General features: G+C 44.1%; 1 protein-coding gene across 1 annotated transcript; it reads left to right on the plus strand.

Moving 5' to 3' along the window:
• The first annotated feature begins 655 nt into the window (after window positions 1-655).
• On the plus strand, window positions 656-26,511 carry NRIP3 (nuclear receptor interacting protein 3). Its single transcript, XM_070073649.1, has 7 exons — window positions 656-928; window positions 18,072-18,233; window positions 18,715-18,797; window positions 21,450-21,589; window positions 22,898-22,950; window positions 23,056-23,150; window positions 23,462-26,511. Exons 1-7 carry the CDS (start codon window positions 755-757, stop codon window positions 23,475-23,477), a joined length of 723 nt encoding a protein of 240 aa, XP_069929750.1. The 5' UTR covers window positions 656-754; the 3' UTR covers window positions 23,478-26,511.
• The last annotated feature ends 1,473 nt before the right edge of the window (window positions 26,512-27,984 follow it).

Below are 27,984 nucleotides of genomic sequence, written 5' to 3' on the forward strand. Positions count from 1 at the left end.
CCGTGGAGGCGGGGACCCTCCCCAACACTGGGCCTCGCAGGGGTCCTGCTGAGGGCACAGGGTGTCAGGAAGAGGAGGGTCCCGAGAAAGCCGGCTCTGGCCAGTCCACACGAGCTGCCCTCTCTCCAGTCACGTGGTCCAGTGGGAGGGGACCGATCTGAAGTTGAAGAAATCCGAGCCCTCCCACCTTCGGAGCTTGCCGCTGGCCTTCCCGTGCCCTGGGCAGAGGGCGCCGGGAGCCCGGGAGGGGACGCGAAGGCCGAGGAGAGCCGCGGCGCGCGCGGCGGGGCGCCAGCATGGCCCAACTGTCCGTGGTCCCCGGGTCGGTCACAGTGTGGACAGGTGAGCGGGGGACCCCGGGGGGGGGGCGGTTAGCGTGGGAGAGGCTGCTCGCACCTTGGGTCCCACAGCCTGACCCCGTTCAGGTGATGCGGGGCACCCACCCGGAAAGGGGCGGTTGGGTGGCGCTTAGCACCTCAGGCAGCCTGAGCCGTCCCCTCCTAGCTCGCTTGACTCCGGGGCCGGCCGGCTCGGGACCCGACAAGCGGACGCTGGACTCCGGACAAGGCGGCGCGCCGGGCGGGGGCGCTGTGCCAGCTCCGCCCCTCCGGCGCGCGCACTGGCTGCTCCCCGTGACGTCACGCTCGGCTACAAAAAGCGCGGCGCGCGGCTCTCGCCTGCGCTGGAAGGAGCTCGAGGCTGAGGGCGCGGGGATCCGAGCGCGCCGGGGCCCCGGGGCCGCGGCGCCTCAACGATGTTTTACTCAGGGCTCCTCACCGAGGGTGGCCGCAAGGAGACCGACATGCGGGAGGCGGCGCCGCTGCGACAGCAGCGCCGGATGAAGCAGGCGGTGCAGTTCATCCACAAGGACTCGGCCGACCTGCTGCCGCTGGACGGCCTGAAGAAGCTGGGCTCGTCTAAGGACACGGTGAGCCCCCGCGGCCGCGCCCGCCTCGGGACCCCCGCTGCTGCCGTCCGCCGCGCGCCGTGCGGCCTCCCGGGTCCGAGCCTTGCCGCTTTCACTGAGTCAGCGGCCCGGCCCGCCGCTGCCCGCCGCCCCTGTGTCGCCCGGTCACGGCTCCTCTGCGTCCCGCACCCCCTGCTTGGGTCTCCCTCGGATCTCGTCGTGGTTTTCTTGGCTTACCCTAGCTCCCGCACCGCCTCTGCCCTGCCTGTCTCGCTCGGGTTGGAAAGGAGACCTTACCCTGCCCTCTTGCCCTCGGCTCTCCTTTCTTCCGATTTATTCTTAGCGCCTAATTGGGTTCCTCGCCGCAGACAGAGGCAGCTCCCCTCACCCAGACAGAGGCGACTCGTTATGGGCGTCTGAGGACGGGAGAGAAGTGGAAAGGGAGGCTTCACCTCCAGATGAGTGCGTGTTTGTTGGGTCTGTTGTCTCCCTATGCAAAATCTACTGTCTGGTTTTGGTCTGTCTGCCCTTGACCTTCCATTCTAAGCGAGGAGAAAGGAAAGGACGGATGAGGAGGTTTCCTGACTTCCAAACACCTCTTCAACACCCTCTTCTCTCCTCCGCCAGCCCCACCCACAAGGAGCAGGGACAGGGGAGGAAACCGGGCTACTCCGTCTGCCTGACCAGCTAGGAGATGGCGTTGGCGCTGGGGCTGGTGCAGTCTTGTTTTTTCTAGCATAATGGTTCTTAGCTTTAATTAGGAAGAACCCAGGACTTGGAGGGCCTGGATTCGAAGACCATACTGTCCTCTGCTATGGAATGCTCAGGAGAGATGCCCAAGGGCTACCAGAATAAAGACCTGTATCCGACTCGCATCTTTCTAGTCGCTGAAGTGGAGCTGGGCCAAATTGAAGTCCAGCATTGTAGTTAGATCTGGAGTTTCCTTGTGCTTTGATTGTTTTCTTGAATTTCACAGTCGCTTTATTCATCTGGGCAGCAATATATGAAACATTAATTACATGTCTTTTACAATTGAAATAAATGCTCTGCACACTTTTTCTAGTATTTTTTATTTAGAGCTTTTGGAATGTTTGATTTGGATATGGTTCACTGAAATTGCCATCCTGTCATCAGGATGTCCATTTTTTTTTTTTGATAGTTCCAATGGCATAGATACTAATATCAGATTTCCCCTCCCTGACATTACTTACACATGTGGGGGAGATAACTACTCCAGTTATCTTATTATGATTTTAAAAAATTACTTTTTTCTGCATAAGTCATAGTATAGTAGATCTGATTCATGCTACCCCACAGTGATGAATAATTGAAATGTATTCCTACAAAAGAGATGACTTTCTTTTCTCTCACTTTAAAGCAGTCCAAAGTCACTTGGAAAATCAGATCAAGTCTTCCCTTCTGTCCAAAATAATCCTATTTCCCGGGGTCTCAGGAATCAATAAAGAGGGAAGTATTAGGAGAATAATTAAAATGTGAACTTTTTTCATGCTAGATTTAAGATAGGGGCATTTGGTTGTCCTGGGTTGTTTAGGTGTTCCCTGGCCCTGAAGAGCTACTTCTCTATCCTTCTGCTTAGATACTTCAGGGGAGTTTATGCTGTGTAAGAATTCCATCTGCTTTTATGATCCCAGTCTGTCTCAGCTGAGCCACCAGGCTCTGATAGCATGGAGCGCAGGAGCAGTCTTCAGAAAGGAAGCATCTTCCAGATGTGGGCTATCACCATGAGAGTGACACACAGTAGTTGATTGTGAAAGACTGAACCCTGGTTTGCACTTTCTGTACCTCATTGGCATGGAGTTGATTTCCCTCTCTCACTGAGCCAGAATAGGTCACAGAAACCAAGGCAGACGGAGGTAGGGCTGGGAGAAGTACGAATGCTGGCGTGACGTAGTATGCTTTAAGCTCTCTTACAGCGGATATTGCAGCCTCAGTGCAATCTTAGAAATGACCTTGGAAGTACATTCTTAGCACTTCACTTTGTAAATCCATCTGGTATGATAGAGTAGTGTTGAATCCATTTTGTCTCACTAGAAGGGAAATTTAGAGGATGCTAAAATTGAGTAACTCCAAATAGTTTATAGTACAGTCTCAATAGAAGGGGGACAAGAAAAGAGAGGGGATGGGGGGAGAATAAGTTACTTTTAATTGACTCCTGGGGGCTGAGCCAATATGAAGCCCTGGGTTGTTTTTCCTCATACTAGTAGCCTGTATTTGAATTATACTGTTGCGTTTTCTGAATCAACTGCCTCATGCCATTCTGTTTCTACCATGTTCCCTGCTTGATGCCAGCCCGTCGGTCCTTTTTAGATGGGCAGGGGGCACTGGTAAGCAATCCAAGGTAGTCGTGTTCTCTTGGCCATTGTAAAGCACTTTTGCCCTATTCCCGTGTGTATAGAGTTGACTGCACAAAGTTTGGTGTAGAAATTAACCTTATTTTGTATAGCTGCCTCTCTTACTGTGTTTATCCTTTCATCTTATGTTTATGTTTATTCTATAAGATTAAGAACTTAACCAGAAATATGAGTAATATTGTATTTGATTTATTATTTTGTTAAACATGATGAAGCTGGAGAAAAATATCTCCATTCTTGGATTTTTCTTGTGGTAATTTCTGTTGTTTTAGTTACCAAGCTTATAAAAATTCTTCTCATTGTACTAAGAACTTTTCAGTTTTTAAAAAGTCTTGTCATGTGATTGTTTGCTGCATGATGTTATTGCTGACCTATATGCATCAGAACATACCCTTATTGTTTTGGCAGTAGAGAGTATTTTTCTTGACTACCTATGATTGGTTCTGCTTTATAACCAAATGCTTTAGCAAAACTGACTAGAATAGGAATGAAGGCCTGGCTGGGAGAAGGATGGAAGAACGCAGTGTAGCAAACTGACCATCAAATACTTGTTCAGAATCTCTGTCAATCAGAGCAGCCTTGTCCATTATAGGTCCCCTATAGATGAACTATTATGCCACAAGACAGCCATAATGCTACTAGTCTTGGGCTGGAGAACTTTGAAACCTTAGAAGATCATGAAATACCAGAATCTGGCACAAAGTGAAGAGTTCCAAAGCCGTGATTGCATCCTAGTTACAGCAAACATTTTCTGAACGCTTGCTCTGTTCAAGACATACAGCAAGGACTAGGTGCTAGGACCACAAGGATGAACTTACATAACTTCCATAAGGGATTTATAGGTTATCAGGAAGGATAGGACAGATTAATTTGTTACACAGATATTTATAGAGCATCTACTAGATATCAGACACTAGTCTAAGCACTGGAGAGACAATAGCAAACCATACCTGCTTTCACAGAACTTGTAGTCTTATGAGAGGAAGAGGTAGAAAAATAAAAGCAAGTAAATATATAATATATCAAGTAATAATCAGTGCTATGGAGAAAATAAATCAGGGTAAAGGGAATAGGGAGGGCAGTGCTGGGTGGGCTGGAACCTTGCTGTTTGAACAGAGCAGTCTGGGAAGGCTCCTCAGAGGAGATTACCTTTGAGGAGTCACTGAAGGAAACGAGGGAGCAAAGTATGCTGGGCTTGGAGTGTTCTGGACAGCAGGAAAAGCAAATGGAAGGGCCCGAGGTATCAGTGTGCTTGACCTGCTTAAAGAGCAGCAGAAGTTCAGTATGGCTAGAGCGAAGGGACAGGGTCGCTGGAAATAACATCAGAGACATACGGGGGCCCAGACTACTTAGGGATTTATAGGCCTCTGTTCAGGCATTTGGCTTTCAATTTGAGATCCATGGGAAACCAGTGGAAGATTTTGAACAGGGCAGTGTTGTGACATTACTCACTTTAGAAAAATATTACTCAGGCTATTGTGTAGATTAGACTTGTAGAGGGAGACTGAATAGGAGGCTGTTGTACAGTAATCCAGATGAGAGATGATGGTGCTGAGAGCAGTGTGATAGCTGTGAGTGGGACAAGAAAAGATCAAGTTCTGGGTATATTTTGAAGTCAAAGCTGACAAAGTTAGTTGATGGCTTGAATGAAAAGTCTAAAATAAAAAGTAGTCAAGCATGACCTCAAGAGTTTTGACCTAACTATTGGAAGATTAGAGTTATCATTTACTGGAATGGTGAAGGCTACAGAAGGAGCAGGTTGGAGCTAGAGAGAGAATAAGAATCAGGAGTTTTATTTTTGAACAAGGTAAGTTTGAAATCTCTATTAGTTATTCAAATGTAGCTCTTGAATAGACAGTTTCCTTGAGTAAATAAGTACCAACACCAGGCAGCCTTCCTAGTTGCCAAATGTTACTGTCAATAAGTGCTTGAGGAGTTCAGTGGAAGAAGTGATTAGATGTGATGATGGGGATGGAGACCAGTGATTGATTACATCATGATCCCTCCCTGTGAGCCAGCTGAGTGTAAGATGCCATGTAGGTAGGCTGCCTCAGGGTGTGCTCTGTAGAACCTCGGAGTAAGAAGACTTTTGTCTTTCTGGCCCAATTCCTCAATCCATGTGTGAATCCTTTTTAACACAACTTCATTCTCCATGGAAAGGTGACAAACCACCATCTCAGACCAATCCACTGTTAGAGTCCGAAAATGCCCACCGCCCAAGGAACGTCTCCAAAAGACCTCTCTCATGCAAATTGCAAAGGTTTTTTTTTTTTTTTTAATTTTTCCAGCATGCTGGGGCTCTCTGATCAGACCAGAACAGAGCAACCCCGAGGAACTAAAGTATAGGGTTTATAAAGGCAAAAACCGCAAGATCAGGAGGGGGGGAGATACACGGTTGCTATACACAGTTGCTAAGATCAAAAAGAGAGTACATAAAATCAAAAGAGAGTACATAGTTACTGGGGTCAACATAACCTAAGACCTAGGTGAAATTAATATCCATCATAATCTTGACAATACCAGTTACAATCATACAATTATCATTTATGATCTTGACATTAATCCAAATTATATGTAAGACATAGACAAATCACATCTTTATTATTAACCCAGGTACAACCTTTCTACTTTCAAGCTTGAGCAATCATGCTAGGGGGTTTCTGTGCTCTGCCAAGGGTGATGTAGTGCACTGCTATTGTCTATTTGAGATCATAGTTTCAGACCAGAGTCTCACGGTGAGGGGGTTACTTTCCCAGAATGCAGTCTCAAGTGCTCCAAAATGGAGTCCCTACTGTCAAGGTGCTACTTCACCACAAAGTAGATAATAATCAAGAATAAGGTTGTCTGCTTAGAAATAACATGTTTGTTAGGTCATATGGTAAAGGCAGAGAAACAGAACACAGAAGGCCTGGGGCAGGTGTGACAGCCTGCCTTCGATAGGTTCCCATCTGTTTTTAAACAGCTACAAACCCAAGGACAACCTGTGTTCCCATGGTGTAGAATGGGTCGTGTGTTATATATTCAGTTAGTAAGCTAAGAAGAGAAGGTGCAAACATTAGTGCCCTTTAGATTTCCAGGATCAGAGATAGAGACATGTATATCAGGAATTCATGTTTAGCTACAGTGTATAAGGACTAAAATAGAATAGGATGATTTGGGGTCCTTTTAGGAAAAATAATGGTATCAAGCTTCAATTTTAGGCCGTGCATGGGAATTTAAAATGTGTGTATATACATGTGTATACTTATTAACAGTTGAGTACTTACTCCATATGTGACATGCTGTTATATGCTTTGAATGGGACATCTCAGTGAGCACTGAGATACTTACTAGGTCACTCAAACTCAGCTCTGTTTGACTTTAAACTATATGCTTTTTTAAAAAAAGATTTATTTTTATTTATTTGAAAGGCAGAGTTACAGCAAGAGAGAGGGAGAGACAGAGAGAGATCTTCCATCTGCTGGCTCACTCTCCAAATGGCTGCAACAGCTGGAGCTGGGGCAATCCAAAGCCAGGAACCAAGAGCTTCTTCTGGGTCTCCCACATGAGTGCAGGGCCCAAGTACTTGGGCTGTTTTCTGTTGATTTCCCAGGCACATCAGCAAGGAGTTGGATAGGAAGTGGAGCAGCCAGGACTCAAACCAATGCCCCTATGGGATGCCGGTGATGCAAGTGGCAGCTTAACTTGCTATGCCACAGCACCAGCCCCAAAGCATAAGCTTTTAAACACTACTCTGAGTCAAGACTTGGCATACTTTTCCTGTAAACAACTAGGTAGTATTTTGGCTTTGCAGGCTGAACAGTCCCTTCTTCCACTACTCAACTCTGCTATTGTAAAGCAAAAGCAGACAATGACAGTCGATGAGCAGGGTTGGTCATGTTCCAATAAAGCTATAAAAACAAGCAGCAGGCTGGATTTGGCAGGTAGGAAATATTTGTCGACCCCTGTCCTAAGTAGCTCTAATTGTGATTCTAGCTAAATAGAGACCTTGGATTTTTCTTCTGGGAATAAATGCTACAAAGAAAGCAGACCTCTGCCATTTCCTGTTTGCCAGTGTAGTCCATTCTGTGGACCACAGAAATCCATAGAGAGAAAGCCAGTTTCTGTCTGTTGATTGTGGCATGAATAATGAAGTAACAAAGTGACATTAGAAGCTGTTGTTCACATCATGAATCTGTGGCATTCCTTAGTATAGTTTGTTACTCACACCTCAGTTTTCTTTCCACTCTACAACTGGTTAGAATAGATGTTTAGGGGCCAGTGTTGTGGCATAGTATGTAAAGCTACCACCTGTGACACCAGTATCCCATTTGGTGCCAGTTTGAGTCCTGGATGCTGCTCCACTTCTGGTCTAACTCCCTGCTAATGATCTGGGAAAAGCAGCAGGAGATGGCCCAAGTAATTGGGCTCCTGCCACCCACATGGCATACCTGGATGAAGTGACTGGTTTTGGTCTGGCCTAGCACTGGCCATTGCAGCAATCTGGGGAGTGAACCAGCAGATGGTTCTCTCTCTCTCTCTCTCTCTCTCTCTCTCTGTAACTCTGACTTTCAAAATAAATAAATCTTTAAATAGAGAGAGATGTAGGGGCCGACGCTGTGGCATAGTGGGTAAAGCCACTGCCTGCAGTGCCAGCATCCCATATGGGCGCTGGTTCGACACCCCGCTGCTCCACTTCTGATCTGGCTCTCTTCTGTGGTCTGGGAGGGCAGTGGAGGATGGCCTGGGTCCTAGGGCCCCTGCACCAGGGTGGGAGACCTGGAAGAAGCTCCTGGCTCCTGGCTTCAGATTGGCGCAGCTCCAGCTGTTGCCGCCAACTGGGGAGTGGACCGGTGGATGGAGGACCTCTCTCTCTCTCTCTCTCTCTCTCTCTCTCTCTCTTTCTCTCTGTGTGTAACTCTGACTTTCAAATAAATGGATAAATCTTTTTATTTTTTTGACAGGCAGAGTGGACAGTGAGAGACAGAGAGACAGAGAGACAGAGAGAAAGGTCTTCCTTTTGCCGTTGGTTCACCCTCCAATGGCCGCCGCGGCCGGCATATCATGCTGATCCGAAGCCAGAAGCCAGGTGCTTCTCCTGGTCTCCATGCAGGTGCAGGGCCCAAGGACCTGGGCCATCCTCCACTGCACTCCCGGGCCATAGCAGAGAGCTGGCCTGGAAGAGGGGCAACCAGGACAGAATCCGGCGCCCTGACCGGGACTAGAACCCGGTGTGCTGGTGCCGCAGGCGGAGGATTAGCCTATTGAGCTGCTGCGCCGGCCGATAAATCTTTGAGAGAGATGTTTAGGGTTCCAGACTGAGGAACATCATCTGTTTCCAACCAGAATACAGAACTGCCCACAGTACCTGTTTTCTTCAGAAGCTCCTGATGGTGATGGAGGAAGTACATTTGAACTTACCTTGTTAGGACTTAGATGCCTCTAGTAGTCACATTTCAGAAACAGTAGAGAACCAGGGACTGCGTAGGTTGAGTTTTAGCATAATGCAGAATCCATATCAGGATTACTTGAGAAATATGTTCAGAAGGCTACAGAGTATCTGCAGTATCCATCTAGATAACTAGTGCTTGGATATCTTGAACAATATCATGATAGCACTTAGAAAGCCAGTATTTCTGTCAACATCAATAAAAAACACTTGAGTAGATTTACAAAGCAAAAGTCAAGGAATGGACAGATTTCTTAAAATACTACTATTGAAGAGATTCTGAAAGAAAGAATTAGATGATGTTAATCAGGAAAGGCTCTTTGAAAAAATAAGGGAGAGGTTTATTCTTTCAGTACTGCGTCAAGAGCTGGGGATGTAACTGTGATCAAGACAGTCAAGATTCCTGCCCTTGTGGAGTCGGCATGTGTGTGTGTGTGTGTGTGTGTGTGGTTACAAAATAAATAAGCAAAATAATTCTGGGTGTATACTTATGATGAAAGAAATAGTGGGATATATTAGTGACTAAAGAAGTGGCCAGTGTATGGCCAGTGAAGATATCTGAGGAAGTGACACTTGAGCTGAGACCTAAAAGATAAAAAGGTGCTATTTGAAGTGTTAAGGGAAGAACATTTTAGGCAGAGGGGACACCAGCTACAAAGGCCTTGGAGTAGGAAAGGGCTTTTGAGCAAGGAAGTGTGAATGGAGCAGAATGAATAAAGGGGAGTGGTATGTATTTGGAAGCTGGAGAGAAGCAGGGGCCGAATGGTTCAGATCCCCATAGATTTTGGTAAGAAGTTTGAATTTTGTTTGAACAGTGTCAAGCCATCAAAAAATTGTAAGTAAGGGAGTGTTATTATCTGACTTAAGATTTTAAAAGCGAACTCTGGTTGCTGTGCAGAGAGTGAATTAGAGAAGCATAAAAGAAAAGGCAGAAAACAAGCTAGGAGGCTGTTAGAGTACCGATAAGAAATGAAAATGGCTTAGATTAGATTGGAGGTAGTGAAGGTGAGAAGTAGATTGATGACAGATACACTTTGGAAGAAGCAACAACAGTACTTTATATGAGAGGTTAGGAAGAGAAAAGAATCAACGAGTGTTGGTGGTGCCATTTACCAAGGTTGCTAGAAAGGATGTAACCCAGAGTGCTAAAAGTGAACAGGATTTGGAGCTCAAACTGTTTTATTACTGATGAAGAAAGTGAGGCTTAGAGAAAAGTAATGCTTAGAGAGATAAGTGATTTATCCAAGGTAACATGTGACAAATGGCAATTTACTGAAAGTAGGAAACTTTCTTGGAGGAATTAAAAAGATGAGGTTGGTAAAGATGATGAGTGTAGTTACTGAAAGATTTTGAATGCTAAGTTGAGTAGTTTTGTTTTATGCAGTTGGCAAGTGAACCTCTATAGGGGAAGGAGAACATGAAAGTAATGTTTTAGGAGATTGATTGGATTTAGCAGTAACAGTAGAAACAAAGAAGGAAATAATGAGGGCTTAGGGAAGCACAATTTCACTCACTGAGATAGGGACTAAGAGAAAATATGTTTTATGGGAAAGATCAGTGGGACAAATTTGAAGTGCCTGTGAAGTGTCTAGGTAGAGAAGTTCAAAAAGACCGTGGATGTATGTGTTTAAAACTCATGAGTGAGGTCTGAGCCTGAGAAAAGAGTCATTATTACAAAGGTAGTAATTTGTGCACTGAGAACTGATAAAATTGTCTTAAGAGGCTATGTAGAGTGGGGAAAGGACCAAAGACAGAGCAATGAGGAATACTGACATTTAAGAAATGACCAAAGGCAAAGGAACCCTTGAAAAAGACAGAATAAAGATAAAGGTGGTTTTAGAGGCCAGTAGAGGAGTTTAAGGAAAAATTAATGTAGAGTTCATTATAGCATTGTTTCTAATGACAACCATGTGGAAACAATTTCCAAGTCCATTAGTAGTTAAATAGCTAAATCAAGGAATGTTTATGCCACAAGCTCAGATGTCTGTAGACGGTGTGCTATTTTAAAATACAGAAAATAGGGCAGATATAAGGAAGTTAGTGCCAAGCTGGTTTTAGGGTAATCTGGCACTATACATGCCTAAATTAATTGTTGGCATATGTGTATATACATGCCTTAGTTTTTGCATGATTTGGCCAACATTGTTAGTTGGCTAATTCCATTCATTCTCAGCCCTTTCCTATCTGCCTGACTCCTCTATGGAGATTAGAAAAACTAAATTCTCTCCCAATATCCCTTGTAGGTAGCAGTGGCTGTGTGAATTTTAACCAAGAAAATACAGGCAAAAAGCTGCTAAGGAAACTTCTGAGAAATCCATTGCTTCCCTGATAAAAGGGACAGATGGCACTAGAAGAATCTCTTTCTTTTCTACCTTATTTCTTGAATGTGGATGTAATGTCTGGAGCTCAGGCACCCACCTTATGACCATAAAGGCATGTGCAAGAGAATTTCAGAGACAGGAGACCTATAGTTTCTAAGTTGCTGAGTTAATTATCAGCTGCTGTGTATCTTCAGACTTCTTGTTATGTGAGAAAAATAACCTCTGTTAATTGGCTTTTCTTGTGGCAGAACCCTTTCAAACTAATGAGGTCTATTTTTGAACTTTGATTTTGATTGAAAAAAATTATATAATTTAAAACTTAAGAAATGTTTGAACTATTGCTTGAGTAAGAGAGAGATCTCTATATAAATGGAGATACTGGTATTTTTTATTTATTCATTTTACCATTATCTATTGATTTTCCTATTATAAAGGATAAGGATTTCTCTTTGACTTACTTATCATATCCCTTTCCTATTATACTGTTATTCTGTTAAATAACTATTTTGGATCAATTAACATTTATTACTTAGATTATTATTATTATGTTCATTTTATTCACACTGAGTCAAATGTACTATGATTGCTTCATTTCCCATACCCTGCTACACCACAGCTCTGGCCCCAGCCCCTTCAAGTACCATAAAACTAAGCTGGTCTAGGCCGGCGCCATGGCTCATTAGGCTAATCCTCCACCTTGCGGCGCCGGCACACCAGGTTCTAGTCCCGGTCAGGGCGCCGGATTCTGTCCCGGTTGCCCCTCTTCCAGGCCAGCTCTCTGCTGTGGCCAGGGAGTGCAGTGGAGGATGGCCCAGGTGCTTGGGCCCTGCACCCCATGGGAGACCAGGAAAAGCACCTGGCTCCTGGCTCCTGCCATCGGATCAGCGTGGTGTGCCAGCTGCAGCGCGCTGGCCACGGCGGCCATTGGAGGGTGAACCAACGGCAAAGGAAGACCTTTCTCTCTGTCTCTCTCTCTCACTATCCACTCTGCCTGTCAAAAAATAAAAATAAAAAAAAAAACTAAAATGGTCTAGCAAGCCCACATTTTTTTTCGGAGCACACTACCTTCCAGAAACCTAGTATCCTCTCATATCATTTTGAACTGGTTGATCTTAAGGTGGACAGCTTGTATCCTGGATTTTTCCTTCAGCACTATTCTTGAAATTTCCTTTGCTTTATTTCTTGGGTTCCGTGCTTTTCTCTGTTTATTTTCCTCACTGTACTAGAGCATATCTTTCAGTCACTTCTTGAGGATGCATGAGAAATAACTCTTTTGAGTCTTGACTGATGGTTTGGCTAGGTTTAGAAACTGTATACTGTCAGATTTTTGAAGGCATCATTCCACTGTCTTTTAAACTTCCATTGTTACTATTGAGTATCCATAGCCATTCTGGTTCATGATCCTCTGCATTTGGATTATTTTTTTTTTTTCTTCAGAAGCTTTTGGAGTCTTTGTCATCCCTGATACTTTGATATTTCCAAATTTTTCAGTGATGAGAAACTTTGATGTGGATCTTTTTTCCTTGATTATGCAGGGTCCATTTAGGCCCTTTTCATCTTTAAACTCATGTCCTTCAGTTCTGGCTTGGTGTGGCACCCACACTGACATTTAGCTATTGTAGAAATCTGAAAACCTAGCCAAACTATTGACTAATCAATCTTTTTTTTTTTTTTTTTTTTTGACAGGCAGAGTTAGTGAGAGAGAGAGAGACAGAGTTACAGATAGAAAGAAAGGTCTTCCTTCCGTTGGTTCACTCCCCTAATGGCCACCGCTGTGCCGATCCGAAGCCAGGAGCTGGGTGCTTCCTCCTGGTCTCCCATGCGGGTGCAGTGACCCAAGCACTTGGGTCATCCTCCACTGCCCTCCCGGGCCACAGCAGAGAGCTGGACTGGAAGAGAAGCAACTGGGACTAGTACCCGGCGCCCCAACCGGGACTAGAACCCAGGGTGCCGGCGCCACAGGCAGAGGATTAGCCAAGTGAGTCACAGCACCAGCCCAGACTAATCAGTCTTTTGATCTAGTCTTACATAAAAGAATAAACTTTGGCATTTTTTCCAGTTATCTAGGTCAAGTGGGAGTCTTAGGAAAACTTCAAATGAATCTATTTTCAAATCACATTGCACCCTTTCTCAGTAGAGGTTCCAATACTTGTAATTACTATTAGCTCAAACATAATAGACTGTTTTAAATCTTTTATTAAGGAATAGGATGAGTGGGAAAGTCTGAAAGATAGCTCTGTTCCCTGAGGCCAGTGCTGTGGCACAGATCAATCCTCCACCTGTGGTGCCAGCATCCCATACAGGCACTGACTGGTTCTAGTCCTGGATGCTCCTCTTCTGATCCAGCTCTTTGCCATGGCCTGGGAAAGCAGTGGAAGATGGCTCAAGTACTTGGGTCTCTGACTCGTGTGGGAGACCTGAAAGAAGCTGCTGGCTCCTGGCTCTGGATTGGCCCAGGTCCAGCCATTATGGCCATTTGGGGAGTAAACCAGCAGATGGGTGACCTTTCTATCTCTCCCTCTCACTATCTGTAACTCTACCAGTCAAATAGATAAATAAAAAATCTTAAAAGATAGCCCTGTTCCTTATAGTTACTTAGGGACTCAGGCTATCTATGGCACATTCATCTTCAACATGTGACCTCTAAGAAGGTACCCCAAGATTCATTTCCGGTCCAGCCAATCAGAAGAGGAAAAGAGAGGCCAGCATTGTGGTGTAGCAGGTTAAGCCTCCACTTACATCACCAGCATCCAAGATGGGTACTGGTTTGGGTCCCTGATACTCTGCTTCTTGATCCAGCTCCCTGCTAATGCACCTGGGAAAGCAATGGAGGATGGCCCAAGTGCTTGGGCCCCTGTACCCATGTGGGAGACCCAGAAGAAGCTCCTGGTTCCTGGCTTCAACCTGGCCCAGCTCTGGCCATTACAGTCATTTGGGGAGTGAACTGGTGGATGGAAGACCTCTCTCTCTTTCTCTCTTTTTCTCTCCCTCTCTCTTGTCGCTCCCCCTCTTCGTGGAGGAACGACACAAGACCCTGCGCTGTTCTTTTGTCTGCTCGGCCCTCCCCGGGTTTGCTGCTGGTTCTTCCCGGGTTGGCTACTGTCCCTTCCACCTCCGTGGAAGGGTGGTTCCCCCTGGCCACTTTCCCCACTTCCGCAGGGGAGCGGCACACCGCCGGCCGGCTCTCTCGGGGGCTGCACAGGTGTTCCCCTTAGATGTTCCTGGTGCATGCCGTCTCTCTCCTCCTTTATAGTCCTCCTCTGCCAATCCTAACTCGGCTGCCCACACGCCGAGTACGCTGCTCTCCTCCAATCAGGAGCAAGTCCTACAGTTTATTGGCTGAACTGGAGGCAGCTGTGTAGAAGCTGTTTTCTTCTCTCCCAGCGCCATATTGTGGGAGAGCAGATGCATAGAATAAGTCTTAATTCCAGTAACTTAGTCTAGTCCGAGTCGCTCCCCACACTCTCTGTAATTCTGACTTTCAAATAAATAACTAAATCTTAAAAAAAAAAAAATGAAAAGAATATGGAGTATGCACAGGAGATTTTCATGGGCCAGGCATGGGAGGAGTATATAACACTCCTCACATCCATATCTCTAGAATCCACTCATATGGACGAGCATAACTACAAAGAAAGCTAGAAAATATAGTTTAGGAATCTTCCCACATAGATGAAGAGAACAAGGGTTTTAACAAGCAACTGGCAGATTCTTGCCAATCAAGCATTCTGGGAAGTAAAATGGTGCAAAGCACTTAAACTGTCTAGTTTTGCTGAGTTACTGCTTTTCTACCTACTGTTTAGATTCCAGAATTTTGGCAATATCTACCATTTTTTCTTATATTCTTTACTATTATCTTTGTTTTTATGAGTTTAGGCCTTTTTACTCCTTTACTGTCATTTTTATAGAATTTAGTTGGGAGCAGAAATAAATGTGCAGCTACATTGTCACTTAAAATATGTAAATATAATAATGACCCAAAGGAAATATAATTGAGGTTCATATGGGTTTCTGGCTGTGAATTTTCTGTTTTCTTTTTCTCAACTATACTATGAATATGTCTTAGTTGTGAAAATCAGAATCATGTGTATTGACGTAGAAACATATGTTTAATTCATTAAACCAAAATGAGAAATTTCAGCACAATATTATAATTTGATTCTATTTTATATATGTTTATAAATATCTTACTAATTTTGGAAAGATAGACCTCTGAACTTGAAGGTCATAATTTGCAGGGAGTGGGACTGAAAAGAAATTGAGGAGTTTGGGGGAGGCCTTCACTTTTAATTTTATAGACTTAATTGATATTTGAGTATTTCACATGGTGCTGTTTGACTGTTATTTGGTCACTGAAGAAGAGAACTGGAGCCAGCTTGTGGTATAGCAGGTTAAGCTGCTACCTGCAACACCGGGTGCTGGTTCATGTTCCGGCTGCTCCACTTCCAATCCAGCTCCCTGCCACCCATGGGAGAGACCAAGATGAAGCCGCTGGCCCAGCCCTGGCCGTTGCAGCCATCTGGGGAGTGAACCAGTGGATGGAAGATCTCTTTCTCTCTTTTCTCTCTGTATCTCTCCTTCTCTCTTTGTAACTCTGAATTTCAAATAAATAAATAAATCTTTAAGACAAGAAAAGAACCAGTAAGGGAATAGTTAGCAGGACCAAATGCACTAGAAAAGTACAATTAATACTGAAAAGTATCTACTAGATTTGAAAATTAGGAGATCATTATTGGTGTTGTGGGATCAAAAGTGATCTCGGCTGGCGCCGCGGTTCACTAGGCTAATCCTCCGCCTTGCGGCGCCGGCACACCGGGTTCTAGTCCCGGTCGGGGCGCTGGATTCTGTCCCGGTTGCCCCTCTTCCAGGTCAGCTCTCTGCTGTGGCCAGGGAGTGCAGTGGAGGATGGCCCAAGTGCTTGGGCCCTGCACCCCATGGGAGACCAGGAGAAGCACCTGGCTCCTGCCTTCGGATCAGCGTGGTGCGCTGGCCGCAGCAGCCATTGGAGGGTGAACCAAAGGCAAAGGAAGACTTTTCTCTCTGTCTCTCTCTCTCACTGTCCACTCTGCCTGTCCAAAAAAAAAAAAAAAAAAAAGAGAGAAAGAGAGAGAGAACTTGACTAGATGGGCTTTGAAGCCTCTTCCAATCTTCAGTTCTACAAATACAATTTATTTGGGTTGGTCCTGCTAAGAACAGAGCTCACAGAAACAAAAGCTCTGCTTTAATATGGCTTGAGCTGGGAATGCAGGTTTATTAGTGAAAGAGATTAGAATGAAGAATTTCTATTTCTTTTGAGAAGCAAAGCATTCTTCCAGTGTTGCATCACAAAATCTGATAGTCAGCACTTCCACTAATCTCTTATCAAGCTAGAGGCTCTCATTTTCTTTGTAAGTGCCCTTCCTTTTTCCCAAGGATAATAATTTAGAAACTGCTCTGCCAAGAATCAGTATATTTTGGGAATCCGTTTCTTCACCTCACCAGGGTTACATTACAGTGAGTCATGGCTCTGACTTCATTCCTCCTTAGAAATCTATAAGGTAGAAAATAATGAGTATCTCTAGTGCTACCCTCGTCCCCAGAAGATTCTAGGCTCAGCGCTTCCCAGAGTGACTCCCTCCCCCCTAGAACCAGAATTCCATGCTAGATAGAAACTTGGTACTTAACTACACTTTGAAAGGTTTTAAATGTTACCATAAAGAGGGCATAAAGTGCTTGTGTACAGAAACTTCTCAAGTGAAGTGGCTTCTTTTCAGTATCTTTATCTTTCTGGAGGCCACTTTAAGTAGGAATAGCAGACCATGAATGTCTTCCCTAGGGACTCTATCAAAGGACAGACTTGAATTTACACTCCTCATTCTGCTTCCTAGGATTAGGTATGCTGGCACACATATAAAGTCTAATCAAGTCCCCTGCTTCTTGGTCAGTGTCAGCCTCTTCTGTACTCCCACTTTTTGGTCCATTAAAGGAATAAGAAGATAGGACAAGAGTTTGAGTCTAAATGATGTCAGTTAGGATGATTCCTCTGGGTTCTGCCAGGTTCCAAAGTGTCCGCTGAAGAGCTTGCTAAGCAGGTGTGAATTTTGTCTTCTCACTCCACCTACCCCATATATGACTCAGCCCATAGGAGAGCCAGGCCATCAAAGCATCAGCAGACTAGGTTAAGAAACTGAACTGTGAGGGAATGAGATTTGAAACAGAAGCAAGCAGAGCTTCTGACTAGCAATCCAGGTAGGTTTCTTCAGACTATGAGAATGAGCTACCCTTTCTGTAAGACACTGACTTACAGTCACCTGTGAAGATACAGAGGTCACTTATTCCAAACTAAAACTACTTCTACCCTGAATTCCCTTATAAGCAGAGAGAAGGTACCAGGCTGAGGTTAGTCCAAATCACAAAGATCCCTCAGTTCTCTTGAGCCATATTCACTGGCCCTATCCACATTTTCCAGTGTTCTTGCTCTTTTATTAATTCAGGGTGGCCTACTACAATTTGGTTTTTATGTGTTTTTTTTTTTTTTTTTTTTTTGACAGGCAGAGTGGACAGTGAGAGAGAGAGAGACAGAGAGAAACGTCTTCCTTTGCTGTTGGTTCACCCTCCAATGGCTGCAGCGGCCAGTGCGCTGCGGCCGGCGCACCGCGCTGATCCGATGGCAGGAGCCAGGTACTTCTCCTGGTCTCCCATGGGGTGCAGGGCCCAAGCACTTGGGTCATCCTCCACTGCACTCCAGGGCCACAGCAGAGAGCTGGCCTGGAAGAGGGGCAACCAGGACAGAATCCGGCGCCCCGACCGTGACTAGAACTCAGTGTGCCAGCGCTGCAAGGCAGAGGATTAGCCTAGTGAGCCACAGCGCCGGCCCTACAATTTGGTTTTTAGTACCTTGCTGTGAAAACAGCAATAAAGTCCCTACTTACAGGAAGGATAAGTAAGTAAAGGTAAAGCTCAGTTGTGTGAGTCTCCTTCATTATTTCTGTGACACCTGGGGAACAGTTGGAGAAAGGTGAAGTGGTCTGTCACTAAGACACCTCTGCTTTGTGTTCCTCAAGCAACCTCATAACATTCTGCAGAGGCGCCTCATGGAAACCAACCTGTCCAAGCTCCGGAGCAGTCGTATCCCCTGGGGCTCCAAGACCAACAAACTCAACCAAGCAAAGTCTGAGGGCCTAAAGAAGTCTGAGGAGGATGATATGATTTTGGTCTCTTGCCAGGTAATATTCTGAAAACAACTTCTCCAGGGCTTTCTGGAAAATAGGATTTACAGCCCTTTATAATCCCAGTAGTGGAGCCCCTTCTCCAGGCTTTATGGAGTATGGGTCTTATCATGGAATTCATAAATGAACTTTAAAATATATGCAATGTTGTGTACGATGTGCATCTTTATGGGAAGAAGGATCAAAGCTTTCATCTGATTTTCAAAGGGGTATTGATTAAAAATTTTAAAAGTAAGAGCTTCTGGATAATGTATAGAATTAAATACTCAAAGTCCTTCTGTCAGTCCTGGGTTCAGCAGGAAAAAGATCCAACTAAAGACAGACTTAGCAATGGTTAAAGATAGGACAATTCTAACCCATAATTGGGGAGAATGTGCACCAGCCCTGCCTTTCATATGACATCTGCTGCCTACTCCCTACATCTCCCATCCCTTGTGCTTCTCTGGCTCCTGCTGAACAGTACATTTCCTCTCCACAGTGTGCTGGAAAGGATGTGAAAGCCTTGGTTGACACCGGCTGTCAGTATAATCTCATCTCCTCAGCCTGTGTGGACAGATTGGGGTAAGTAGCCCTTGTGCTGCATGGAAGTCAGATGTGAATACACTCTTTGCTTGAGTCTATTTTGATGTTAGAGACCATCTTTAAGGGTCTAAATGGCTGCTCAAAGAGAAATTTGGAGAGCTCAGATTGCAGATAGAAACAGAGGCCTGCAGCTGGCGCCGTGACGCAGTAGGTTAATCCTCCACCTGCAGGTGCTGGCATCCCATATGAGCGCCGGTTCTAGTCCCAGCTGCTCCTCTTCCAATCCAGCTCTCTGCTGTAGCCTGGGAAGGCAGTGGAGGATGGCCCAAGTCCTTGGGCCCCTGCACCCATGTGGGAGGCCAGGGGGAAGCACCCGGCTTCTGGCTTCGGATCAGCGCAGCTCCGGCCGTTGCGGCCATTTGGGGAGTGAACTAATGGAAGGAAGACCTTTCTCTCTGTCTCTCTCTCTCTCACTGTCTGTAACTCTACTTGTCAAATAAATAATTAAAATCTTAAAAAAAAAAATTGCCTCCTCAAAAAAAAAAAAAAAAAGAAAGAAAGAAAAAGAAACAGAGTCCTTTGTAGAGGGGAAGAGTGGTGGATTGTCAGTAAGCCAGGAGAAATCAATGATCCAGGGAAGCCTTGGGCTTTTCAGTAACTCCCACTTGCTAAGTTTTGAGGAAAGTCCTCTGGGTTCTGGAATGAGAGTGTTTGAAACATCTGGCTCATTGTGTGCCCTTAAGAAGCTGTCCTATTAGTGGACCCCCATATAAGTAAAAACAGGAATGTAGTTGGCCTTAGCTTATTCAGGATCCTCCTAGAGGATATACTTCCTGTCCCCAAGGAACAGATCATAACTGAGAATAGAACTGCTGTTGCTGCTGGACCTGGCCCATCATAGAGGTGATTAACCGTTAGTTATTTAGTACCTTTCTCTTTTGTGAAGAACCTGTGTAATCAAATCCTACTGTTGCCCTTCCTGGGGACTGGGTGTGAAACAGACATCTGGTACATTGTCTTCAGTTCTCTAGCAGTTGGAATTGGGTTCTGGTTTAGTCAGAGAAAGCCAATCTCTGCCTTACCTCCTTTTAACTCAACCTCTACTGTTCTTTCTTTTAAAAAAAAAATTTATTTTTTTATTTATTTGAAAGAGTTACACAGAGAGAGACGAGAGGCAGTGAGAGAGACAGAGGGAGGTCTTCCATCCAATGGTTCACTCCCCAGATGGCCGCAACGGCCAGAGCTGTGCCAATCTGAAGCCAGGAGCCAGGAGCTTCTTCCAGGTCTCTCACACAGGTGCAGGGGCCAAGGACTTGGGCCATCTTCTACTGCTTTCCTGGGCCATAGCTGAGAGCTGGACAGGAAGTGGAGCAGCTGGCCGGGGATGCTGGCATTTCAGGCCAGGACGTTAACCCACTGCGCCACAGCGCCAGCCCCATACTGTTCTTTCTTTCTCCCTACTGTTTCCTCCAAAGTACCAAATGAGCTCTGAGGACTGTCCTACAATCAGTGGAATCAACCCAATATCATTTTCCATTTCTCTAGTCCTAAGTACAACAAACCATCTCCCAACCCAGATCTCTGTAATGAAGCAATCACTAATGTAGATTTGGTGGCTATATTCCAGACATTCAAGACATGTTCTTAGGAAGAGCTTATGCAGGGCTTTATTTCTATAGCTGGTGACCCCTGCCATGTGATTATTCCTTCTTATGTCTGCCCTGTCCCACCCCTCATCACCGCTGTGACTCTCTGAAATTGGCCCTGTGAGTTTTGTATATTGCTATTTAGGGTGGGGAAGGAGGGAGCCTAGAATCCAGAGCTCTTGTGGGAAGAATCCTGAGCTTCTTTATGAGAAATAGTGCAACATGATGGTTCCAGAAAGACTAATAATGCCCTGGTGCATAATTAGGCAGCTGACTGCCATGATTCCAGAGGAATTAATAACTGTCTGTAAAACTGCAATTATTTTTTTTTCTTTTGGATAGGCTATAACACCATAAGAGAGGAAATGAAGGAAAACAGAAGTATTGGCACAGAAAATCCGTAATTAAGTATTTATCCACCAACCCATAATAGCTCAGTGCTAGCTATTCCAATCAGCTTTACATAACTGTGTAAAGCCCCGGTGCTGTGCCTTTCCTTCCTCCTCTGCACAAATTAATGAGGACTTTCCCCATGATATTCCTTGCTGTTACCAATATCAATGCACTTACCAAAAGAGTGCTTGACCCTCTTTAACCTCATAGCCTAAGACAAACTGATGAGAATTGATGGAAAGTTATATGACAAAGAGGAAATTCGACATTAAGAATCTTCTAAAGTTAGGATTAACATGCCCACTCTGATATCTATTACCCACAGATGGGTAAAATGACATGTTAACTGCCTCACACATAGGTAGGGAATGTTATGATACAAAGTAAGATTCTCTGAATGTGACAGTTCCCTCCTTCACCAATGCAGGTAGTGATGTAAACATTTTGAGAACAGGAAAGGAATGTTTAGCCTTTTTATGTCCCTGATGATAGTTTAGGACAAAGTATAGAAATTTGTAGACTAGATAGTCCTTTTCTGATTATTAACCACACAAAAAAAATTCTCTAGAGAATTGTAACTGTGGTTAGGCAGTGCCAGAGTCTACTCTGAACCCCTGCGAAGGGAATTCTGATGTCTTCCTCTCTGGTGCAGACTCAAGGAACATGTCCGATCTCATAAGCATGAAGGAGAAAAGCTTTCCCTACCCCGGCATCTCAAAGTAGTGGGCCAGATTGAGCACCTGGTGATCACACTGGGCTCTCTCCGCCTCGACTGCCCAGCAGCTGTGGTTGGTGAGTAGAATTGGAGACTGGTCCTGTGAACCCTAATATAAACCTCCCCTCTATTTCCACAAAACCCTCATGAGATCTCTCGCCTGTAAATATTGACTTCTTCAAAATCCCTGGTCCCCAATGTTCCGGTATTCTAGACCTTGTTCCCATTTTTCCCTCCAAAGTACTAGATGGACCTTGAGCTTCATTCAGGCCCTGCTGAGAATCAATCAGAAAAAGGAGTGTGAAACTCAGATAAAGAAATTCAAGGAGCAAGAAAACATTTTTGTGTTCAGGTGACAATGTCCCCTGCGAGCTTTCCATGAACTAATTAGTAGCAAAGGGCAAGATCTTCCTCCTTTGCCATAAATACACAGCACCTCCTACACCTCCTTACACTTTCTAGTCTACTGTAAGTTCTTGGTTTTAGTGTACAAACTCTGAGTTTGAATCTTGACTCAATCACCTTTTAACTGTGGGAAAATTACTTTAATAAAACAGTTGTTCAACAAGTGTTTATTAGAACAGACAGACGGATGGATGGATGAAATCATCCCAACACAAAGTGAAATATACTGTTTGAGTACTCATTATAGCATTAAGTCTCAATGTACAGCACATTAAGGACAGAGATCCTACATGAGGAGTAAGTGCACAGTGACTCCTGTTGTTGACTTAACAAATTGACACTCTTGTTTATGGCATCAGTAATCTCCCTATGCTCCAGTCATGAGTTTCCAAGGCTATGGGAGCCCCTTGAGTTCTCCGACTCTTATCTTGTTTAGACAAGGTCATAGTCAAAGTGGAGGTTCTCCTTGTGTTTCTATGGGGGTGCAAACTGTTGAAAGCTTTACTTAATGTATACTAAACTGATCTTCTGTAAAAAAAAAAAAAGAATTATCAATTCCCAACTTGACTCTCACTGGGATTAAACATGACAATAGGTCTGATCTGATTTCATCATCATTTAAAAAATCATCTATTATTTTTCACTTTATGTTTCTGTGTGGGAGCAAACTGTTGAAATCTTTACTTAATGTATGTTAAACTGATCTTCTGTATATAAAGAGAATCGAAAATGAATCTTGATATGAATGGAAGGGGAGAGGGAGTGGGAGAGGGGAGGGTTGCGGGTGGGAGGGACGTTATGGGGGGGAAGCCATTGTAATCCATAAGCCGTACTTTGGAAATTTATATTCATTAAATAAAAGTTAAAAAAAAAAAAACTTAAAAAAAAAAAAAAAGAAATCATCCCAACAGTGATATGGCTGACTTCTAAACCAGTTTGGAAATGGCTGAATCTTAATTTTGTTTTTTTGTTTTCATTAGAGGACAATGAGAAAAACTTGTCCCTTGGTCTCCAAACTCTCCGGTCCCTGAAGGTAGGATTGATTCCACCTTCCTTCTTTTCTGCAGTGGGGATTGTCTTAAATGGGGACCTGTAGTGAGGTCATTGACAGAGATTAGTGATTCTTCTTTGTTTTCAGTGTGTCATAAACTTGGATAAGCATCGGCTGATCATGGGAAAGACAGACAAGGAAGAAATCCCTTTTGTGGAGACCATTTCTTTGAATGAAGACAAGTAAGTACCCAAATGGGTCAGGTCAAGTCAAATGCATTGTCATGAGCTGGGGGAGGTGGAGGTTCTCAGACAGGATATGAGATTATATCCTGCCTTTGACTTTCAATCATACCACAAGTCCCTCCTCACCCACAGAGTTCACTGTCCCTCAAAATTCTGTAGCCCACATTTCAGAACGAGTAACAATTGTGCCACCCAAATGAATGATGGGGAAAATGAGTAGCTTTTAAACCACATTTTTTTTTACTTACCTTCAACCTAACTTTTTAAAATTTGATATAATTTCTTCTGATATTTCTTTCTCATTTCAGCACTTCAGAAGCATAACTGCAGCCTGCAGTGTATCTGCACATGTGCACACATACCAGGTTGACAGATTGAGAAAACTAGGTTTGAACCAAATGCAGTAGCAAGCTTCTGTGGACCAAGTGATTCTCTCTCATAGAAGCCCCAGGGGCTCCTTCCCACCCAGACCTCTCTAGACTATAGTCTGTGCTTAGAGAACTTGTCTGGTTATAGCCATTGTTTTTTACTCCTTGGATCACTTAATTTATAGACCCTTTTTGACACTGCCAGGTCTTACTTGTGGCCTATTTCTCTGCTTCTTTCAGGAGTTTGCTTTTATTAGTCAAATATAGGAGTTACGTGGTTCTATTCCTCCCTAGATACACCTGGTTCTTTTCCTGTAGCTAAATGTATAATAAACAGGAACTGACCTTTACCTCCTTTTAGCTGTTTCAAAGAGGTACCTGATGTCTACGTCTTGGAATTTAAATGTCTTCTAATTAATTCATTGATTTCTCAAGTATGAGTGGATCTGAAAGAAAGAGCACATAGAGATGATCTATCCCAGCTCTTCCATTTAAAGGCCCATAGAAGCAAATGAATTGTCCAAGCTTATATATTAAGTCAGTGGCAGAAGGACCTAGAACTCAGACCTGACTGCCAAGTTAAGGTTCCTGTGTTGCCTCATTCATCTTCAAGCCTTAACAGGAGGGCAAAGAGGCAAGGGTGTGAAAAAAGGCAGGGTAGGGGAAGAATATGCTTTGGAGGTAGATATTAGGAGGATAACATCCTTCCTGAATGGCCTTCCCTCCTGTGTGCCAAGTTCACTAAAAATTCATTGCCCCAAATGTTTAGGCTCTTTTCTTCATGCCTAAAACCTGAGGGTACAAAGAGGAATAAGAGGATCTGTCCTTAGAGGAGAGGACCCACAGAGATCCACAAAGAAGGAACTGAAAAATTCAGTAATAATCTGAGCATTGTTGTGATTGCCCCCAAGATCCAGACAGTACCTCTGCCTCGCCTTTTATTTGTTGTCAAGGATGCATCTAGCTGGGGACAGTGGTAGTAAAGGAGATGAAAAAACTCAGATTAGGGCCAGACTAGGAGTGCCAAATAGAATGAATGGGCTGGGGGGCCCAGCTGGGAAAGCCTTTCTGGGATGGAGGTGGGGAGTGAGACTTCTAGGCAGGGAACTGGGAGGTTGGAAAACTCTGAGCTCTGCCCAAATCCAAGGAAGCAGGGCAGGGCTAGCAGTGTTAAGGATGACCTTTTATAACTGCCCGGTATTTCCTGGCCCTTCTCAAAGAGTTGGGGAAACACAAGGGTTTTTTGAAACATTTTTTGCTAGGGGATCAGTTTAGGCACACAGCACCTGTAATAGAATCTCTGCTTCAGTTCAGAAGTGTTCATAAATCAGAAAAACAGCCAGCTATGAATATGCTGGTAAGAGATTCCTGAGTTCACCCTTAGCTTATAGCAGTTCTCAGAGTGTTTAATGGATCCTACTTTGAATTTTGTCAAGTACCACCAACTATCTTGTTTGACATTCAGCTTACTGTGCCTACCAAACAACTCTTTGGAACTCTGAATGTTTTTGGCCTCAAAGGAGCTTCCTAAGGACTTAGGATTTGATGAGCCTCTTGTAAACAACTAGGCAGCCATACTGCATTCAGTTGTCACTAGGTCGGTCATTCCCTTGGCTCCCTTTCCATCATCCTCTACAAAGGAAGCTGGATGGAAACCCAAGCACAGCCACAGTAGGGAGGCCACATCTGAAGCTCATCAAGGGTGATCCTAAGGTTACTAGCCTTTTGCACCCCTCCAGCTACAACCTATTCTCTTACCTAGGGACACTTGCACCTTTCTGCTGAGGCTGTGCCACACTCCTCCCCTACCTGTAACACTAACACTTTGGCCTGCTTCGTAGCCTGGTGCTGAGCTGAAAGACTTCATCCCTTAATTCCCTACCTGAAAGTACCACTCTGAGCCTTGACTCTTGGCCACAAGTGAGGCATACTGCAGGCTTCTCCTGGTTTTTCCTTATTTGGATTCCCTATGAACCAAGTGAGGCCAAAAACTTTCAGGTTCTAAAATGATGCAACTGACTTTGTCCATTTGAGCTCAAGAGAATATGACCTCAGAGGGATGCTCAAATGGCCTTTTAGTGATCCTTCTAGCTTCTGAAAATTAGTCAGTGATTTTCCAGCTTGGGAATAGGAACAGTTTAGGTAAATTGAGTTTAGGACATCATAATCTCACTCAGTGCAATTAAATCATTTGAATTCTCTAACAAAATAATTGTATTTTAAACTCCAGGCTTCATAGAGGCACCTAAAAACTCTAAAGACACCAAAATATTTATGGTTTTCTGTAGACTTTGTAATTCCACATCTTCTCTGTCTTCCACGAAATAAACTTTTTGACTGTTAAAAAAGTATAAAAATAATTTTGAGAAGTCTTACACTTTCATTAACCTTCTTTAAATGCTGCCTAATTAAGTTTTCTGATAGCCTGTATCTCCTTGATGTTCATGAAGAATAGCAGGTCTACTTTTGGGGGGGCTGGCAAGGAAGAAGGTGAGGTGAGTTCTTCCCAGAGTCCTAGAAAATTCTGGTGCCTCTAACTGAGGACGTGGGAGAAAGAGTCTCCAACTGGGTCACAGTTCTGAATGTGGGCAGTAGCAGAAGTACCAGACCTATCTCACTGTATATTAGATGACCATCTCAAGTACAGGAAGTTTACAAAATATTATTTTTATTGTTTGGCATTTCTATGTCTGACTCGTTTGGGGAACGAATGTTTTCTGACTTTTCTATTTCCTTGCCCTGCACAGACCCTACCTGGTATGATTTTCTATTCCTTAGTGTCTGTAGAATGGATTGCCTGGTGTGTCAGCTGCCCTCACTCTTGTGTAATAGAAATATCTTTCCAGGCTGGGGACGTGGAGGAGATGAACTGGATTCCTCCTCCTGTTGCCAGACCGTTCTGCATTGGCACTTTATTCGCTCAGTGTTTCTGGCTGTCTTAGGTATATTTGAGAGACCAATGTAACAATAAAGTGAAATCTGCCTCTCTCTCTGTTTGTCTGACTGTCTGTGTGTTGGGGAGGAGGTCCATATGCAGCCTAATTCCATCAGTGTTTTTCTCCAAGGATCTTTTGACATCAAGGCCTTGTGGTCCTTGGGTTCTCCATTGCTATTGTCCCTTCCTCTCTCCATTTCTGGCCGAATGTCCTTGGAAAAATTAGTGAACCACACTTAGCTTAGTTTTATAATCCATAATGCATGCTTCACAGTGTCAAATTAGATAATCTGAGTGGTTGCCATTCAAATCTTTATACACAAGAACACTGTTTTGGGGCTGGTGCTGTGGCGTAGCAAGTAAAGCTGCTGCCTGCAGTGCTAACATCCCATCTGGGCAGTAGTTTGAGTCCTGGCTGCTGCAGTTCTGATCCAGCTCTCTGCTATGGCCTGGGAAAACAGTAGAAGATGGCCCAAGTCCTTGGGCCCCGTACCCACTTGGGATACCCAGAAGAAGCTCCTGGCTGCTGGCTGCTGGCTCCTGGCTTTGGATTGGCGCAGCTCTGGCCATTGAGCCATCTAGGGAGTGAACCAGTAGATAGAAAATCTCTTTTTCTCTCTCTCTGCCTCTCTGTATCTCTGCCTTTCAAACAAATAAATAAGTCTTAAAAAAAAAAAATAATTTTAACCCAGCACTGTGGCACAGTGGGTTAAAGCCCTGGCCTGAAGCGCTGGCATCCCATACGGGTACCACTTCTAGTCGCAGCTGCTCCTCTTCTGATCCAGCTCTCTGCTATGGCCTGGGAAAGTAGTGGAAGAAGGCCCAGGTCCTTGGGCCCCTGCATCCACGTGGGAGACTCGGAGGAAACGTGGCTCCTGGCTTCGGATTGGTGCAGATCCGGCCGTTGTGGCCATCTGGGGAGTGAACCAGCAGATGGAAGACCTCTCTGTCTGTCTCTCTGTAACTCTGTCTTTCAAATAAATAAAAATAAATCTTTAAAAAAATTGTTTTATGATGGGTTGATCAGCAGTGTTTGGGAGAACACTTCTAGAAAGGGAAATAAATATCTAGTTCAAACAGCTAGGAGAGTTTTGGGAAGGGAAAGGGTTGAATGACAGTATATAATTAAAGTCATTGTCTAAATGACATCCCAAATAAATGTATTTTACAAATGATGGTATTTAAGTGTTAATATTTTAAATATTTATTTTAAATATTTAAGTAGTCTGCAAAAAATATGCTTTGATTATCATAGTCTGGAATTACACTTCTACTCAAGATACTGCTATTCCACTTCAAAAGGTTTTGTCTTTTTTTGTCCATGTAATCTAACTATGAAAAGTGTCCAATTAAGAAAAATGTCCCCCCAGAACAGGCTCTTAAGCAGTGAGTGCTCACTCATCTCAAAAAACAAAAACTAAAAAAATCAAGTTTTAACATTAAAAACTGTAACTTTCATTTCTAAAAAATACTGTATTTGCATAACAAGAACTTGGATTAACAAATTTATATCAAGATTATATTGATG

This window comes from Oryctolagus cuniculus, chromosome 1 (assembly GCF_964237555.1).
Source record: "Oryctolagus cuniculus chromosome 1, mOryCun1.1, whole genome shotgun sequence".
Lineage (NCBI taxonomy): Eukaryota > Metazoa > Chordata > Mammalia > Lagomorpha > Leporidae > Oryctolagus > Oryctolagus cuniculus.

What these genes read in the sequence shown, in the direction of transcription:
- NRIP3 (XM_070073649.1), top strand. Translation starts at nt 755, where the DNA reads ATGTTTTACTCAGGGCTCCTCACCGAGGGTGGCCGCAAGGAGACCGAC. An exon ending in GCCTGTGTGGACAGATTGGG is followed by an intron (nt 18,798 to 21,449) that starts GTAAGTAGCCCT and finishes TCTCTGGTGCAG; the next exon opens with ACTCAAGGAACATGTCCGAT. An exon ending in CTGCCCAGCAGCTGTGGTTG is followed by an intron (nt 21,590 to 22,897) that starts GTGAGTAGAATT and finishes TGTTTTCATTAG; the next exon opens with AGGACAATGAGAAAAACTTG.